Genomic DNA, 18,755 nt, shown 5'->3' with positions numbered 1-18,755 from the left:
TTAAATTAGAAAAGGATTACCTCTATTTTTGAAAACAAGACCTCTGTGACCTCTTAAAAATGACTGTCAATATCAATGTGGAATATTCAAGGATTGAATTCAGCAGCCTTTGGGCTAAAGAGCTCAAACACAGAATTCCAGAAGAGCATCAAGGAGATGGATATTATAATTCTACAGGAGACATGGAGCAGGGCAGACACAATCACCCACTGCCCACCCAACTACAGAGAAATCATCCTACCATCACAAACTCAACAGTCCGACAGGGAAGAGACTCAGGAGGACAAATAATCTGGTACAAATCAAAATTCCACAACCACATCAACACAGTAAAGCAATGCAAATACTACACCTGGCTTAAAATCCACAAGGAACTTCTCCCATCCAGAAAAGATACATTCCTGTGTGCCATATACATCCCGCCATCAGAGTCCCCCTACTACAGTGAAGACACGTTCTCCACAGAGGAAGAGACAAGCCACTTCCAGGCCCAGGGAAACGTGCTCATCTGTGGAGACCTGAACGCAAGAACAGGACTACAGCCGGACTTCACCAACACACAAGGGAGCAAATACATCAACAACAAACTGACTGTTAATAACACATTCTCCCATATCCACAGAAATAACCATGATCATATAGTAAATAAGAATGGTAAAGACCTACTGCAGCTCTGTCGAAGCCTGGGTCTGTATATCATCAACGGTTTGTTACGAGGAGACACTTGAGGGAGATTCACATTTTGCTCATTTCTGGGGAATAGCACAGTTGATTATATGATAACAGACAGATCCTTCATCTCTCAGATCATTTACTGTTAGAGAACTATCCCCTCTGTCTGATCACAGTCAAATCCCTGTGCATCTCAAAAAGACTGAAAATAACTAACACAAAGCCCAGTAAACTGTACAACATCAGAAAACCATACAGATTGGATGAAAACAGCACTGAAGAATACCAGAAAGCACTTAGCAGCCAAAAAATACAAGCGCTGATAGATAACTCTAAATAACACCTATGCTCACACTAATGAAGGTGTCAATGCATAGATCCGTCTTTACTGTGAAACACACAAAAAAAACTCAGAACCAAAAAAGCACAATACACCCAAAAAACAACTCACAATAATTGAGAAATCGGTGAACACAAACCAATTTTGGAATTAAAGCTGCAAGCAGTGATGAAAGTGCCCTTGCACCCGGGCTCACCACCACCTTGTGGCCATAGGAGATCAGTGAACGTTTTACCATATGCTTTTAAAATGGTAAATATTTGTGCCACATTTCCTGCTGCTGACAGGTGACGCTATGATTATATCTGAATATCGGCATGTAAATGTCTTCAGGCCAGGACTTTTACCAGAATCAGAATGAGCTTTATTGCCAGGTATGTTTACACATTGAGGAATTTGTTTTTGTGACAGAAGCTCCACAGTGCAACAGAATGACAGCAACAGAACAAAAAACACACAATAAAAGAATAAAAAAAAAAACAAAAAAAAAAAATACAAATAAGTAGGTAAGGAATGACAATACACAAATTGACAAGTTTATCTATAATGATTGGAAATTTAATCCTTTACCATCTTTGGGTATCAACAGTTCCTTTGAATCTCATTCCGTTACTGTTACCTACCCTCTTAAAATACATTTTGTAGTTGTCTATCGACCCCCAGGACCACTAGGTAACTTTTTGGATGAATTAGATGTGCTGCTCTCAACCTTTCCTGAGGATGGTACTCCCCTAGTTATGCTTGGAGATTTCAACATCCACCTAGATAAACCTCTATCTGCTGACTTCCACACTCTGCATGCCTCTTTTGATCTCAACCGAGTGTCAACTACTGCTACTCACAAATCAGGCAACCAACTGGACCTTATTTACACACGACACTGCTCCACTGATCATGTACTGGTTACTCCACTGCACACCTCAGATCACTTCCTCCTCACTCTTAACCTCAACATGGTTCCTGACACATCATTTACCCCTCCACATGTCATCTTTCGACGTAACCTACGCTCACTCTCACCCTCCCGGCTATCTGCAATGGTTTCATCTTCGCTTCCTTCCCCTAAACTGTTAGCATCTTTTGATGCCAACAGTGCTACTGATACTTTCTGCTCCACTCTTACATCTTGTTTAGACACTGTTTGCCCCTTGTCTTCCAGGCCAGCCCATACCACCCCTTCAGCCCCTTGGTTATCTGATGTTCTACGCGAACACCGTTCTAAGCTTAGAGCTGCTGAAAGGTTGTGGCGCAAATCCAAAAATACTACTGACCTTAATGTGTATCAGTCACTCCTCTCTTCCTTTTCTGCTAATGTCTCCACTGCTAAAAAGACATACTACCATAAAATTAACAATTCGTCTAACTCTCGCATGCTTTTTAAAACATTTTCCTCACTCCTTTGTCCTCCTCCTCCCCCTCCTGCTTCATCTCTAATAGCTGACGACTTTGCAACGTTTTTCATTAATAAAATTAAAAACATCAGTGCACAATTTCCACACCACAATCCATCAAGCACATCTCACAAACAAACATACACTCATTCACATCCTTCTCTTCACTCTCTGAGGCAGAAGTCTCCAAACTCATCCTTTCTAATCATCCTACTACTTGTCCACTTGATCCTATTCCATCTCATCTCCTTCAAGCCATTTCTCCTGCAGTTGTACCTGCACTCACTCACATCATTAACACATCCCTTCATACAGGTGTTTTCCCCTCATCATTTAGACAGGCTCGTATAACTCCACTCCTTAAAAAACCCACCCTCAACCCATCTCTTTTAGAGAACTACAGACCAGTTTCCCTTCGTCCTTTCATTGCAAAAAACACTTGAACGAGCTGTATTCAACCAAGTCTCTACCTTTCTCACACAGAACAACCTCCTTGACAGCAACCAATCTGGCTTCAGAAGTGGACATTCAACTGAGACTGCCTTGCTCTCAGTTGTTGAAGCCCTAAGACTGGCAAGAGCGGAATCCAAATCTTCAATACTTATCTTGCTTGATCTATCTGCTGATTTTGACATGGTTAATCACCAGATCCTCCTGTCAACCCTACTGACAAAGGGCATCTCAGGAACCGCACTCCAGTGGTTTGAGTCTTACCTATCAGATAGGTCCTTCAAAGTATCTTGGAGAGGTGAGGTGTCCAAGTCGCAACATCTAACTACTGGGGTGCCTCAGGGCTCAGTTCTTGGACCACTTCTCTTCTGTCTACATGGCATCATTAGGTTCTGTCATTCAGAAACATGGCTTTTCATACAATTGCTATGCTGATGACACTCAACTCTACCTCTCATTCCATCCTGATGATCTATCGGTAGCTGCTCGCATCTCAGCTTGTCTAACAGACATTTCTTGCTGGATGAAGGACCATCATCTTCAACTCAACCTGGCCAAGACAGAACTGCTTGTGGGTCAGCAAACCCATCGTTTCATCACAATTTCACCATCAAGTTAGGCACATCAACCATAACTCCTTCAAAAACAGCCAGAAACCTTGGAGTTATGATTGATGATCAGCTAACTTTCTCAGACCACATTGCTAAAACTGTCCGTTCCTGCAGATTTGCTTTATTCAACATTAAGAAGATCAGGCCCTTTCTTTCTGAACATGCTACACAACTCCTTGTTCAAGCTCTTGTTCTGTCCAGGCTAGACTATTGCAACGCTCTCTTGGCAGGTCTTCCAGCCAGTTCTATCAAGCCTTTACAATTAATCCAGAACGCGGCAGCAAGCTAAATTTTTAATGAGCCGAAAAGAATACACGTCACACCTCTGTTTATCAATTTGCACTGGCTACCAATAGCTTCTCGCATAAAATTCAAGGCATTGATGTTTGCATACAAAACCACCACTGGCTCTGCCCCCATTTACCTAAATTCATTACTTCAGACTTATGTACCCTCTAGAAGCTTGCGTTCTGCAAGTGAACGTCGCTTAATTGTGCCATCCCAAAGAAGCACAAAGTCACTTTTACGGACTTTTAAATTAAATGTTCCCTCCTGGTGGAATGACCTGCCCAACTCAATCCGAGCAGCTGAGTCCTTAGCCATCTTTAAGAATCTGCTTAAAACACATCTCTTCCATCTTTATTTGACCCTCTAACTTTTTCACTCACTATTCTAATTCTATAAAAAAAAAAAAAAAAAAAAAAAAAAACTAACTACCTTTTTAATTATTTGTATTCTGTCTATTTTCTTTTCATTTATTATACAATTATAAAAAAAAAGACCTCTAACACTAGCTTGCTCCATTCTTTTTCTATTCTATCTGTTTTCTTTTTATTTATTATATTATTTAAAAGCCCTTGCTACGTATACTGTGTTTAGACTAACTGAGACTTGTTATAGCACTTATATATCATTGCTCTTTTGTTGTTTTTGACTGCTTCCATTGTCCTCATTTGTAAGTCGCTTTGGATAAAAGCGTCTGCTAAATGACTAAATGTAAATGTAATGTATGGCAGATATTACAATGAGCAGTTATGTATGAACAGGTATGTGCAAAAAAATTTAAGTGTACACGAAGTATGTGTGTTAGATAAATAAGTGTATGTGTCTGTAAATATAAATAGTGTAGTGTGTTCCACAGTTATCATCAAGTGTTCATTAGATGGATTGCCTGGGGGAAGAAACTGTTCCTGTGTCTGGTCGTTCTGGTGCTCAGAGATCTGTAGCGTTGACCAGATGGCAACAGTTCAAACAGGGAGTGTGCTGGATGTGAGGGGTCCAGAGTGATTTTGCCAGCCCTTTTGCTCACTCTGGATGAGTACAGTTCTTGAATAGAAGGGAGGGTTGTACCAATGATTCTCTCAGCAGTCCGGACTACCCTCTGTAATCTTCTGAGGTCAGATTTAGAAGAAGAGCTGAACCAGACAGTTACTGAAGTGCAGAGGACGGATTCAAAGATGGTGGAGTAGAACTGTTTCAGCAGCTCCTGTGGCAGGTCAAACTTCCTCAACTGGCGAAGGAAGTACAACCTCTGCTGGGCCTTTTTCACAATGGAGTCAATGTGAATGTCCCACTTCAGGTCCTGAGAGATAGTGGTGTCCAGGAACCTGAATGACTCCACTGCAGTCACAGTGCTGTTCATGATGGTTAGTGGGGGGGAGAGCAGGGGGGTTTCTCCTGAAGTCCACGATCATCTCCACTGACTTTGAGCGTGTTAAGCTCCAGGTTGTTGAGAGTACACCAGACAGCCAGCTCTTTAACCTCCTGTCTGTAAGCAGACTCGTCACCGTCCTGAATTAGGATGATGAGTGTGGGGTCATCTGCAAACTTCAGGAGCTTGACAGAGGGGTCCTTAGATGTGCAATCGTTAGTGTACAGGGAGAAGAGCATTGGGGAGAGAATGCAGCCCTGGGGTGCTCCAGTGCTGATTGTACGGGTGCTGGATGTGTATCTTCCCAGCCTCACTAGCTGCTGCCTGTCTGTCAGGAAGCTGTTGATCCACTGACAGACGGAGGTGGGCACGGAGAGCTGAGTTAGTTTGGGCAGGAGAAGGTTTGGGATGATCCTGTTAAAGGCAGAGCTGAAGTCCACAAACAGGATCCTCACATAAGTCCCCAGTCTGTCTAGGTGTTGCAGAACATAATGCAGTCCAATGTTTACTGCATTTACATGTACCTGTTTGCTCTGTAGGCAAATTGAAGAGGATCCAGCAAGGGTCCAGTGATGTCCTTCAGGTGGGCCAGCACCAGTTTTTCAAATGACTTCATGACCACAGACGTTAAAGCCACAGGCCTATAGTCATTTAGTCCTGTAATTTTGGATTTCTTTGGGATGGGGATGATGGTGGAGCATTTGAAGCATGAAGGGACTTCACACAGCTCCAGTGATCTGTTGAAGACCTGTGTGAAGATGGGGGCCAGCTGGTCAGCACAGGATTTCAGACAAGCTGGTGTAACAGTCTGGGCCTGCTGCTTTTTTCCTTTTCTGCTTCCTGGCGCACTGCATCCTCGCTTATCTGTATTGCAGGTGTGGGGGAGAGGGGGGATGCAGGAGGTGTGAATGGTGAGGGCGGTTGTTTGGAGAGATGTACAGGACGGGTTGCAAGAGTTGTGAATGATGTGAACGGTTGTTTGGAGAGGCATTCAGGGTGGGTTGCAGGAGTTGTGAATGGTGTGAACGGTTGTGTGGAGAAACGTTCAGGGCAGGTGATGGGTGTTCTTTCAAACCTGCAGTAAAACTCGTTCAGATCGTCTGCCAGTCATTGATTCTCCACAGTGCTGGAGGGGTGGCGTCTTGTAATTGGTGATCTGTTTCAGATTTTCCACACTGATGCCGAGTCGTTGGAAGTGAACTGAGTCCTTATTTTTTCAGAATAATTCCTCTTTGCCACTTTGATCTCCTTTTCCAGTGTGCATTTAGCCTGTTTATACAAGACATTGTCCCCCTTCCTGTAAGCATCTTCTTTGGCCTGACGGAGCTGTCTGATTTTTGCAGTGAACCACGGTTTGTCGTTGTAAATTCGTTGAGTCCTGGTAGGAATACACAAATCCTCACAGAAACTGATATGAGATGTTACAGTCCCTTTGAGTTCGTCCAGATCGGTGGCAGCAGATTCAAAAACACTTCAAACAGTGAGGTCAAAAAAAGATTGTAAATCCTGCTCTGCTTCATTAGTCCATCTCCTTACAGTCCTTAATACAGGTTTAGCTGATTTTAGTTTCTGCCTGTAAGTCGGTATAAGATGAATGAGACAGTGATCAGAACATCCCAAAGTTGCTCGTGGAACAGAGTGTTACAGTAACAGTGATTCAATATATTACTGTCTCTTGTGGGACATATAACATGCTGTCTGTATTTTGGCAGTTCACGGGAGAGACTGGCTTTATTAAAGTCCCCGAGAATGATTAAAATGGAGTCCGGGTGTTGTTGTTCTGTCTCTGTGATCTGATCAGCAAGTTTCTGTAAAGCCAGGCTCACGTGCACTTGCGGAGGAATGTACACACTCACCAGAATGAACGAGTGAAACTCCAGCGGCGAATAGAACGGCTTGCAGTTAATGACTAGTGTTTCTAGATCTGAACAGCACATCTTATTTAACATGCAAAGTTCCGGGCAGATCAGACATTGCATGTTTAAGTTAGCGTAAAATAAGTAATTTCCTGTTGCCAGCAGGTGGCGCTAAGACTTTAAATAAATATTGGCCTAAAGATGAGTTAAGGCCAGGACCCATATCAAACATGAACTTTGGGCAGACCGGATATTGCTTGTCTAAGTTAGTTTAAAACAAGTAATTTCCTCTCGCCAGCAGGTGGCGGTATGATAACTGAAATATTGGCCTTAAGATCTGTTGAGACCAGGACTCATAAAACACGTGAAGTTTAGGGCAGATCAGACATTTCATGTTTAAGTTAGTTTAAAATGAGTAATTTCCTGTTGCCAGCAGGTGGCGCTATAATAATAATTGAATATTGGCCTTGAGATGTGTTCAGGCCAGGACTCATAAAACATGTGAAGTTTGGGGCAGATCGGACATTGCTTGCCTGAGTTACAACAACTTCCTGTTTGATAGTATTAATAGCATGCTTTAGCACATAGTAAGTGTCATTAGCATGTTTGAGTATTTCTAGCATGATTAGCACACAATGGCACTATTTTACTGTGTTGCTAATAGTGCATAAGTGTAAAACATGTCACTTCCTGTTGCCAGTAGGTGGCGCTATAACTATAACCAAATGAGCATGTAGATATCTTCAGGCCAGGGCTCTAATCAAACTTGTGAAGTTTGAGGAAGATTGGACATTGTATGCACGAATTACAGTAATGTTCTGCAACACTGCATTAATAGCATGCTTTAACACTGAGCTAAGTGTTGCTACCATGTTTTAGCATGCTTCTAGAATTTTGCCAGCCTATTTAACACTTGTTGATGCTTTTTATTATTTTGCAAGCAGTCCATAACAATGTTACACATGACTCTTCCTGTTGGCAGCAGGTGGTGCTATAACTATAACTGAATTTGGTCATGGGTGTTTGTTCAGGACAGAACACCTATCACACGTGTGAAGTTTGGGGAAGATCGGACATTGCTTGCCTGAGTTACAGCGACTTCCTGTTTCACGGCGAAACATCAAACTTTGTCAGGCCGCCAGGGACACACCCCTTGACGAAAACTCAATCTTCGCAATTTAACATCACAAAGGTCTTATGATGACGTTAACCAAATTTGAAGATAATCCGATTAAAACTGTAGGAGGAGTTTGTCAAAGTACGAACAAATACAAAAACCAAAAACTGCACAAAAATCAAATAAAAAATACAAAACAACCTCCTGGGTATTGTATTTTGGATTTTGTCCCAAGAGACTTTTTTGTAGGTAATGGTGTGTTACACGTATGTACCGATTTTCAAGCATGTACGTGAAATACAGAAAGAGGCGCACTCCATTGAAATTTAACAGGTGGCGCTATCGAGCCATTTTGCCACACCCACTTCTGAAACCTATATCAGATGTAAATTTTCGCCAGTTCTGGATGCGTGTGCAAAGTTTCATGAGTTTTAGAGCATGTTTAGGCCCTCAAAAAAGAGAATAATTTCGAAGGAGAAGTAGAAGGAGAAGAATTAAAGCTGCAAGCAGCGATGAACGGGTCCTCGCACCCGGGCTCACCGCCAGTGGGTGGCTTTAGTAAAACAGCGAACGGCGAGATATATGCTTTTAACCCTCTGAGGTCTAGGGGGTTTTGGGGGCCTGGAGAAATTGACATCCCCTGACTTTTGTACTTTTTTCAGTTGCTTAAAAATAGATACATGGCTAAAGTCTAATAACACTGTACAAACTGGGCTACAATAATATGTAAATAGCATGCATGTACATGATTGTGTTTTTAAGAAAACAACATTTATGCGTGGTTAGTAAAAATACTACAATTTTGAAGTCACTGAAATAAGGTCATAAAACACATACAGAACATTTGTTCACAAGACTGTCAAACCTGGAGCTTGTAGCTTAGAGTTTTTTTAACTTGCGAGTGCAGTTAAACAGTTTATTAGGAACAATCAAAGCTGACTTTCAAAGCTAAATTTTTAGCATCATTACTTCAGTCACACAATCTTTCAGAAATCATTCTAATATTCTGATTTGTTACTCAAAAGAAAACATTTATTATTATTATAAATTTTGAAAAGAGATGGGTTTTTTTATTAATTGAAAGAACAGCATCGTTTCTAACATAATTATTGTATTTATCATCACTTGTGTGCTAAATAAGATATATATATATATAAAAAAAAAAAAAAAAAAAAAAAAAAAAAAAGAAAAAAAAATAAAAATAAATAAATAAATAAATAAATATATACATACACACACATATACATACCGACTCCCAGCTTTTAAATGGTATAGTGTATATTGTTACACTTGGAGTAAGACTGCAGTAATGATGCTGAAAATTTAGCTTTGATCACAGGAATATATTAAACTTTACAATATTTCACAATATTACTGCTTTAGCAAATGCAACTTTCTGTATTGATGTATAAATGAATGTCACATACCTGGCATTTCCAAAATGTATATTGTTTATGTGCTCTGAAGGACATACTTTTTTGAAGAGACTTTGAAGAAATGGGAGTGTGTGCCTCGCTTGGTCTTAGCTGTGTTCCAGATTCCTGAGTGGGCTGCTTATTTGCATTGCTCGCTTTGCAACAGGTTATTATTTATCTGAAATAAAAAAAGCAAGCATGCTGTTTACGCAAATAAACTGCATTATTAACATTATTGTGATGGTCACTGATACTATTAGTAATTTATAGAATTACAGAGAAAAAAAAAAAAGAACAATTACCACATAGAACATTTATTGTCAGTGTTATTTACAGCTTACTAAACACAATCATTATTATTATTATTATTATTATTATTATTATTATTTACACCAGAGCAGATATTGATGAACAGAAGCTTAGTTACATTCTTGAAAACACAAGCATGCTTTGAGTGAAGGCCTATATAGTTATAAACATATATGGCTATATTCATATATATGAACAGAATAGCCTATCTCAGTAAAGTTTTGTCTAATCATTCTTACGGACATTAAGCTAACAACATTATAACTCATTACTTTTATATAGAATTGCTGTCTCCATGTTATAGAACATAAAAAAAAAAAAAAAAAAAACATCCTGGCATCGTGAAACATTGAGATGATGTAAATGAAACTTCATAATGTTTCACCTGATTACACATTTAGTCAGGAGTTATAGTCTGGAAAAAGTCTAACTAGTAAAATGTGTACAAGTTATATGAAAACTAATACAAGTAGATTAATAATAAAAAAAGACTTACTCATGTTTATCTCTGCTGGGTCAGCCGCTTCGTTCTTCTTTCTGAGGTAATCAAATCTTATTCCTCTCAGCGTGAAGCGAACAGTAACATTTAAAACGTGAAGTACAGTCTCGCTGCTTTGTTTGCTCTGATGAAGGCAGTTACCTGCGCGAGCTTCAAGATTATAATAACAATAGCGCACTCGGCGCGTGGGCTTGGTCGCATTAGATATAATGAAGGGAGACGTAAAAGACGGACATCGCGTTGTTTTCATATGGATTACTTTATCACAGAATATTTGTTTTTTGATTGCAGTTTAAAAGTAGACATGTCAAGCTTTCTATAGATATATCTCATGTCTCTGTGTTGAGTATTCACTGAGTTACAGTTCATTTTAATGACGCGTTTCCGAATGAAGATCACCGCAGACCAAAGGTGCAGACAGCGCACTTTGTTTGTTTTCTTTGTTTTATAAATGCACAAAGTTTTGTTGTTATTATGTGTGGATACAAATAAAAGTAGACCCTTTACAGATTCAATTGATGTATTGCTCTTATCTGTACGATCAAAACTGAAAGTGTAATTAAAGTTCTTTTCGGGGTTATCAGGAGAAAATGCCTCAAAACGGGTATACGCGTTTATCGACTCCAGAGGGTTAATTTGGTAAATATAAGACGAATATGTCAAAGTCATTTACATGTGCCAATCTTCCTGCTGGCAGCTGGTGGTGCTATGACTATAACTGGATTTTGGCATGTAAAATTCTTCATTCCAGCATTTTTATCATGCATATGAAATTTAGTGCAGATTGAACATGGAATTTTGGAGTTAGTATAAAGCATTAGGTGTCCTATTGCCAACAGGTGGCACAATGATTATAACTGAATACTGGCCTTTAGATGTCTTCAGGCCATGACTCTTTCCAAATATTTGAAGTTTGGTGCAGATTGGACATTGCATGTTTAAGTTAGTGTGAAACAAGCCATTTCCGGTTGCCAGCAGGTGGCGCTATGATTATAGTGGAATATTGACCTTCAGATGTGTTCTGGCCAAGACTTTTTTCAAACATGTGAAGTTTGGGGAAGATCGGACATTTTATGTCCGAGTTACAACAACTTCTATTCCCATGGCGAGACATTGAACTTTGTGACGCCGCCATGGACACGCCCTTTAACGAAAACTCAAGATCTTCGAAATTTAACGTCACACAGGCCTTTAGAATAGAGTGACTGAAAAAAAAATTGATGTCATAAAATTTCTCGGAGAAGTTTGTTATAGCGTATAATATGTCACTTCCTGTTGCCAGTAGGTGGGGCTATGACTATAACTGAATATAGGCATATCAATCTGTTCAGGTCAGGAGTCTTATCAAACATGTGAAGTTTGTGTGATGCTTTACATATGTGTGCCAATTTTCGTGCATGTACGTGAAACACAGCTCGAGGGCTGCTGATTTTTTTTAGAATAGGTGGCGCTGTTGAGCCATTTTGCCACACCCCCTCTTCTGAAACCTATATCAGACGTAAATTTTCACCAGGTCTGACGCATGTGCAAAGTTTCATGACTTCGAGCATGTTTAGGCCCTCAAAAATGTAATTCATTTTGGAGAAGAATAAACGAAGCAGATACAAGAGGGTCCTCACACCATCGGTGCTCGGGCCCTAATAATAAAAGGAGCAATTCCAAGAGGGTCCTCGCACCACTGGTGCTCGGGCCCTAATAATAATAATTAATAATAATAATAAATATAGCTGCAAGCAGCAATTACGGGGCCAAGCACTCCAGTGGCAAGATGAGGAGCTAAGCATGGCATGGAGCATCAGACCAAATGCAATAATCAGCAATAAAATCAATTTTAGTATGATTGTAATTGTAATGGCGGAAAAATCATGCTCGGGCCCTAATAATAATAATAATAATAATAATAATAAAATATAGCTGCAAGCAGCAGTTACGGGGCCAAGCACTCCAGCGGCAAGTTGAGGAGCTAAGCATGGCATGGAGCATCAGACCAAATGCAATAATGAGCAATAAAATCAATTTTAGGATGATTGTAATGGCGGAAAAAATCATAAATACAACCTCTAGTAGTGCGATTTATTGGCTTATCAAGTGACCAATAGGTGGCACTGTTATCAAATCGATGTGGTGTGTTCTGTGTGAGTTGACAATGACACACACAAAGTTTAGTGTCAATATGCCAAAGCACTGCAGAGATACAGCTACAAGTGTCATTTTGGCATCATGCCTCAAATTCATTGCTGTGGTATGCGAAAACGGTTTTGTCCATTGACACAAAATCCATAACTTTTTGTCAGCGCAGTCTGAAGATCATCTGGCTCGATTTTGGTGAAAAATCGAACCAACCGTTGATGAGGAGTTCGAAAAAGTAGGTTTTCAACAAATCAAAATGGCGGAAAGAAAGTTCAGCTTACTCTGGCATATTTGGTATCTATGTTGTCGGCATAATCCAAGGAATATTTTGAGACCAGTTTCATTGCAATAGGCTAATGCAATAAAATACAATGCATTTTTATAAAAGTGATTATTAATAGTTAATGAATGGTTTATTACTCTTGACCAATAGGTGGCGCTGTTACCAAATTGATGTGGCATGGTCAGTGTGAGGTGACAATGACATACAAAGTTTGGTACAAATATGTCAAAGCTTTGCAGAGATATAGCCTCCGAACCATTCTGGCACCATGCCTAAAATTTATAACGGTGCTGTATGAAAACGGTTTTGTCAATCGACATGAAATGCATAACTTTTTGTCAGCACAGTCTGAAGATGATCTGCCTCGATTTTGGTGAAAATCAGACCAACAGTTGAGGAGTTAGAAAAAGTTGGATTTTAAATCAAAATGGCAGACAGGGAGTTCAGATTTCCTACTAAAAAAAAAATTGACATGTCTGTTGTCGGCATGACACAAGGAATATTTTGAGACCAGTTTCATTTCAATAGCCTAATGCAATCAAAAGTTATTAGCATTTTTGGAAATTTTATAATTAAAGGTTAATGAATGGCTTATTACTCTTTGCCAATAGGTGGCGCTGTTACCAAATTGATGTGCCGTGGTCAGTGTGAGGTGACAACGGCACATACAAAGTTTGGTGTAAATGTCAAACCTTTACAGAGATACAGCTCTCAGATGCAGTTTGGCATCTTTCCAGCAAATTCGTTCATGTGCTAAACGAAAACCGTTGCGTGTAGCAACACGAAATCCATAACTTTTGCAAGCTTTGTCTGACGATGATCCGAGCCAAATTTGGTGAAAATTGGACCAACGGTCTAGGAGGAGTTCGAAAAAGTAGGTTGTCAACATGAATCAAAATGGTGGACAGGAAGTTCAGCCAATATTGGTAAAATTGGTATCTGTGTTCTTGTCATGATGCAAAGAATCTATCAACATCAGTCCGATTACAATAGGCTAATGTAAACAAAAGTTATTAGCATTTATCTAAATTTCATAACTTTTGACCACAAGATGGCGCTGCCCCCAACCTTTGAGTACCATGAGGGTATGGAGCTGAAGATTTTTGTAATTAGCACAAGATTTTTGTAATTAGCACAAGAAAGCACAAGGTGAAGCATAAAAAACGCTCGGGATTGTTGGTGGAACAGTCGAGCGCTGTGTGTGAGAAGTTTTCAGCGCACACATCTGAAGAATATCCTAGTAAACACAGTCGTTAGGCATATGTCTTAACGTAAACAGTTGAGAAAGAAAAGGCGTGTGTATATTAAATCCCTGCTTCGTTCTTAAAGTGAAAGCAAACTAATAATAAATCTAATGCTGTCAAAGAAAAATAGTACAAGTACTCACTCCTCCTGACTAAATAACCGTTATAACATCAGAAATGATTCATCTATATTTAATTTACAGAGTGAAGACTGTGCAGTTATTTTACATTTGATTAGCCTATTACATTTCTGTAGCGTACCTGAAAATTTATTTTTGACTCAGCTGAAAAACCTGAAAAGCGCTGTTTATTGAACTTGTGTCTTTGTTGTATTGTAGTTATTTTCTGCTATTGCTTGTAATTTGGTTATCTGTAGAAAATATTTTTAGCACTGAGCCCATAGTAGCAGCCAGAATTGTTTTTCCAATTGTTTATTTTCTTTATTATTTAAAAAAATGTGTAGGCCTATTTTTTTTGTTGTGAATGTCCCAACTGAGGTACAGAATGTAAAATTTTCAGATAAATGTTCTTGTTATATATTTTGGTTGCATTTGTGAGTTAATAAAAATGTAGATGGTTGTTTGAAATAGATATAAAATATCGATATATATCGATCGATATACTCCTGTATCGAATCGAATCGTAATCATATCGTAGAATTTGAGGTATCAGAAAATATCGTATCGCTGGGTATGAGAATCGATATCATATCGTATCGTAACAAACCATCTGATTTACACCCCTAATACGTACAGTGTCCTATGGTAAAATATAGCAGATCCATCAGACATTTAAAAACCTTTCGAACCAGGAGAAATCGCCATATCTGTTAGGAGAACAAGAACTGCTGTGTGTTTGCTGCTCAATGTGTCTGTCTGTCACCAAAGAAGAGAAAACATTCAACCTGCCCTGATCTGATGTTTCCAGCACATGTAGATTATGTTATTACTCTATTATATTACTTGGATGTATATTTTGCCTCTGTAAATCTAATACTATATCTTATTTTATTTCTAACTTATACACTTACATACACTATTTCATCTTGCACTACATGCTTAATACTTTATATATTTTTATTACTATTATTCTTTTTATTTCTGTTAATACATGTGCACTATTTGTAAGCAGCCTAGCTGCAACTTCTTTGGCAATACAAATGTACAGTTTTTGTCATGCCAATAAAGCACACCTTAATTGAAACAGAGAGAGAGAGAGATACTCAAATTGAAGAATTCTGTTTCAGGTTTCTAGATTCTAGGTTTATGCTTATTATTGTCATTATACATTTTGCATTCTGCTCTTTTTCTATAGATTAAAAAAAAAATAATAATAGAAACCATCACATAATTTGTAATGGTTTTACTGGTTATAATGAAATTGTATTGTTTTAATGGAAACTGTAATGGTGCCTGTTGGTCTCTACTGGTAACTGGTCTCCTTCTGTTGGTGGCTTTTGTTAAAAACAATTCCTAATGTAATATGTCCCAAAAAACACACTACATGATACCATTATTTAATGATTTTAATGATTAAAAGTTAATGGTTTGTAGTGGTATTTTTAGTGGAAATCATTAGAATTTCTGTGGTGGTTTCTGTTGTTTTTGTCAGCAGGGTCACCATGGGTTTTGTGATGTTATTTGCCATAAATGCAACAGAATTGCTGTAATAGTGTGATATTGTAGTGACTGTTTGTAGTTTCGTTGGGCCTTTTTTCACTCCCAGTCCGTCCCTGTATAGCCTAGCTTTGTTATGTTTTTCTCCGCTTGCAGAAGCACTGCAGGTGCATGATGTGATGCATGTGAATCCTTATGTTCTGTTGTTTGCTGCTTTATGCGAATGTAAAATGAATCCCCGGGAAACAAATGTTAGTATTTTTAATGGGTCACAGACACTGATCCTTTCTAATTTAATTTAATTCTAATTTAAAATATTCATGTGGGTTAACGGTTAATAATCGGTTAACAAGTGTCGGTTAGGAAAAATAACCGAAATGAACATCGCTAGCAGGGTTGTCAGCAGGGGCCTTTTACTGGGGCACGTTCATTTTATTTACTTTGTCAGTGTATTCATTTACATTGATAATCATGGCAAAAAACTGGTCTAAATGCAGGGATTAAAGTTGTTGCTACGACAAATTTCCGTCAATTGGAAAAATGAGGGGAAAATAAACATCGCATTGTTGTTCTGCTGGCACACCAAAAATAATCCCCGCCACGGCTGCAGTTTCTCACTGGCAACAACGCCGCTCGCATCATTAACAGTTGGGTTATTAGCAGAGAACACAGAGCAGAACTTGAATTTCAGTGTGGGATTGCAGCTATTAATAATAATTTTACTCATTCCTGCACTTATAACGTGATGACAGATGATGGAATATATGAATTTGCACATGCTTCGGAGTCTTGAGAACCCACCCGCACAATCTAATTTTTTGTGTGCCCACAGATCGCAATAAGGAGATATATAGTATATAGTTATTAAGGGAGTTTACAAATGTGATCTTGATTTAATACAACAGTTCAATAAACAAGTACTGTCTGATTTTGCTCCATTTCATCAACGAAAATAGTTCCAAATAAAAGTAACAGCTGAACTGCTGTGCATCTTGCAAACACAGCGGTGTTTCATTCATGAAAGAAAGTGTGTTCTGGAAGGAATCTAGGGAGTTATGATAACCCATGATTCATGATTACCCATTCATAAAGACAGTTACTTGCTTCCTTCCTGAAAGAATCAGCCATTCGAACGAATCAATTTAATTAATGATTCAGTGATAAAATCAGTGATTGCTGCCACCTGCTGGCAGATTTAGTTTAATTTTTAACATATAATTTCAGTTATTTATATCATTGAATATTTATGTATTCACAATTTTATATTTAAAACAATCTCCACATGCATTTAATTGCACTCATGCCACCTCTGAACCTATTAAATGTCTCAAAATGTACATAAAAGCCACTTTTGTGTTCTTCTGTGCCACCTGTAGTACAAATTATTTATTTTAATTAAAAATGCCATTCATGCCTTAAACAGTGTAAATGATCATATTAAGTATGTTAAAAAAATACTTAAATATTTTTAAATATCCATATTGTTGCATTGTAATAGTGGTTTAAGCAATGGAAGTTTGTACAGTGCATCATTGTGTTGCACATTTCTTGCACACAGCAGGCTTTCAAGAAAAGTGATAGAAAAAGTAATGGGTGCCTGTGCCCCAGTAGAGCTTTAGGTCTAGCAACGCCCCTGGTTGCCAGGTTTTCACAACAAAACCGAACAAAACCCGCCCAATTGCTACTCAAAGCTAGCCCAATTACATTTTGAGGGGGTTCCCCGGTCAAAATCGCATTGGGGTCGGATGAAATACAGTATTTGGTGGGGTTCCCCTGGTTTAAAAAAAAAAAAAAAAAAAAAAAAAAAAAAAAAAAAAATTCGCATTTTAGGGCCTAAATATCACGTTATTGGGGTTGCTTAAACCCACGGACATTAAAACAACCCACGGGGTCTACAGGGGTCTTTATCTTGTCACATTCTACATTCAATGGAGACTACAAACACACTGAATTAAGCATATTCCCTTCTAGATATGACCCAAAATACGTATCTACCAAAACAATGAATTGCTCATACCCAGTGTTGAGTGCCACAGTCGGTGAGCTCAGCTGCTATGATGTACTCGTCAGTGGAGAATGCGCTCACTTTACAAGAAGGAATGAACTGACTGTCAGCCCCAAGCCGCAGCTCTGAAGCATCCACAGGTAGACCAACGTCAAAGAGGTCAGCCTTAATCGCAATCTCCATGTAATTCTCGTGACAAATCACGGCTACGGTTTTGACTCGTGTGATCTGTCTGCTAGGTGACTCTTTCATTTGATTCGAGGGCTGCTTGATTTGAAATGGTTCACTCATCTGCGACCGACCGGATGGATAAGGTATATAGGGGTCAGAGCTTAGTGGAGATGCCCTCACATCACTAAACTCTACTGTCAAAATCTGAATTAGAAGTGGCAAGATTAAACCTTCTTTCATCGTCCTCATTTAAATTAGAGAACCAAATTTGCAAGCTATAATCCCGCATCACCTAGCAAACTTCCGGCCCACTTCTGTGCCTTTAAATTAACAATTAACCCATTTTTAAACCAGTTCAATAATCACGGGCTAATTAGGCGTTGCACTGCTGAAAGTCGGGCAATAATTAAAGTGACGATTAAAAAAATCTCCTCCCACTTAACGTTACACAAAGTTACAAAGGAAAATGTGTCAGTTTAATTTTCTTTTCATTCATACGTCTTCCCTTCTCTGTCCCGCTATACATGTAGTTGGTCTATTTTTTTATGTTGACGTTACTTTTGTCTGCATATTGTGATTTCGACAAGCAGTAATTTACTATATATACAAATGTATAATTATTATAATAATGATTATAAAAATCTTTTAGAAGCATCTTTTCACATTCTTTACTTTTAATTTTGGCTCGAGCGAAAATTTCAACAAGTGAATATTAATATCAATAATCTATTATTATAAACATACTATAAAAATACAGTATGTGGAAGATTTGAAGCGTTTTGATTATTGTAGGCAGCATGATTAGCTGATAGCGAGAGTCTTCAGCAGACTCGGGAATCGATGTCTTGAAAGATGCATAAGAATTAAAACTGTATGCGTATTTTCTTTTTCTTTTTTGCGTGAAATATCAGCTGTATTTAATAGTAATTATTTTGTTATCTTACTTATAAAGTTTATATAAAGGCATGACGCTAAAACGTGCTGTTTTTGTAAAT

At 38.6% G+C, this 18,755-nt stretch overlaps 1 protein-coding gene across 3 annotated transcripts in view; it reads right to left on the bottom strand.

The window, feature by feature from the left end:
* LOC122145086 (zona pellucida sperm-binding protein 3-like) overlaps positions 1-18,088 on the bottom strand; it is a 49,093-nt gene extending 31,005 nt beyond the window's left edge. For all 3 annotated transcript variants that reach the window (XM_042756924.1, XM_042756926.1, XM_042756925.1), the window contains exon 1: positions 17,602-18,088. In XM_042756924.1, the coding sequence (XP_042612858.1) occupies positions 17,602-18,009 (408 nt within the window). In that variant the 5' untranslated portion in view covers positions 18,010-18,088. The remainder of the gene's footprint in view (positions 1-17,601) is intronic.
* Positions 18,089-18,755: the final 667 nt, after the last annotated feature.

Source organism: Cyprinus carpio, chromosome A5 (assembly GCF_018340385.1).
Source record: "Cyprinus carpio isolate SPL01 chromosome A5, ASM1834038v1, whole genome shotgun sequence".
NCBI lineage: Eukaryota > Metazoa > Chordata > Actinopteri > Cypriniformes > Cyprinidae > Cyprinus > Cyprinus carpio.
This window is presented reverse-complemented; position numbering and strand designations above follow the sequence as displayed.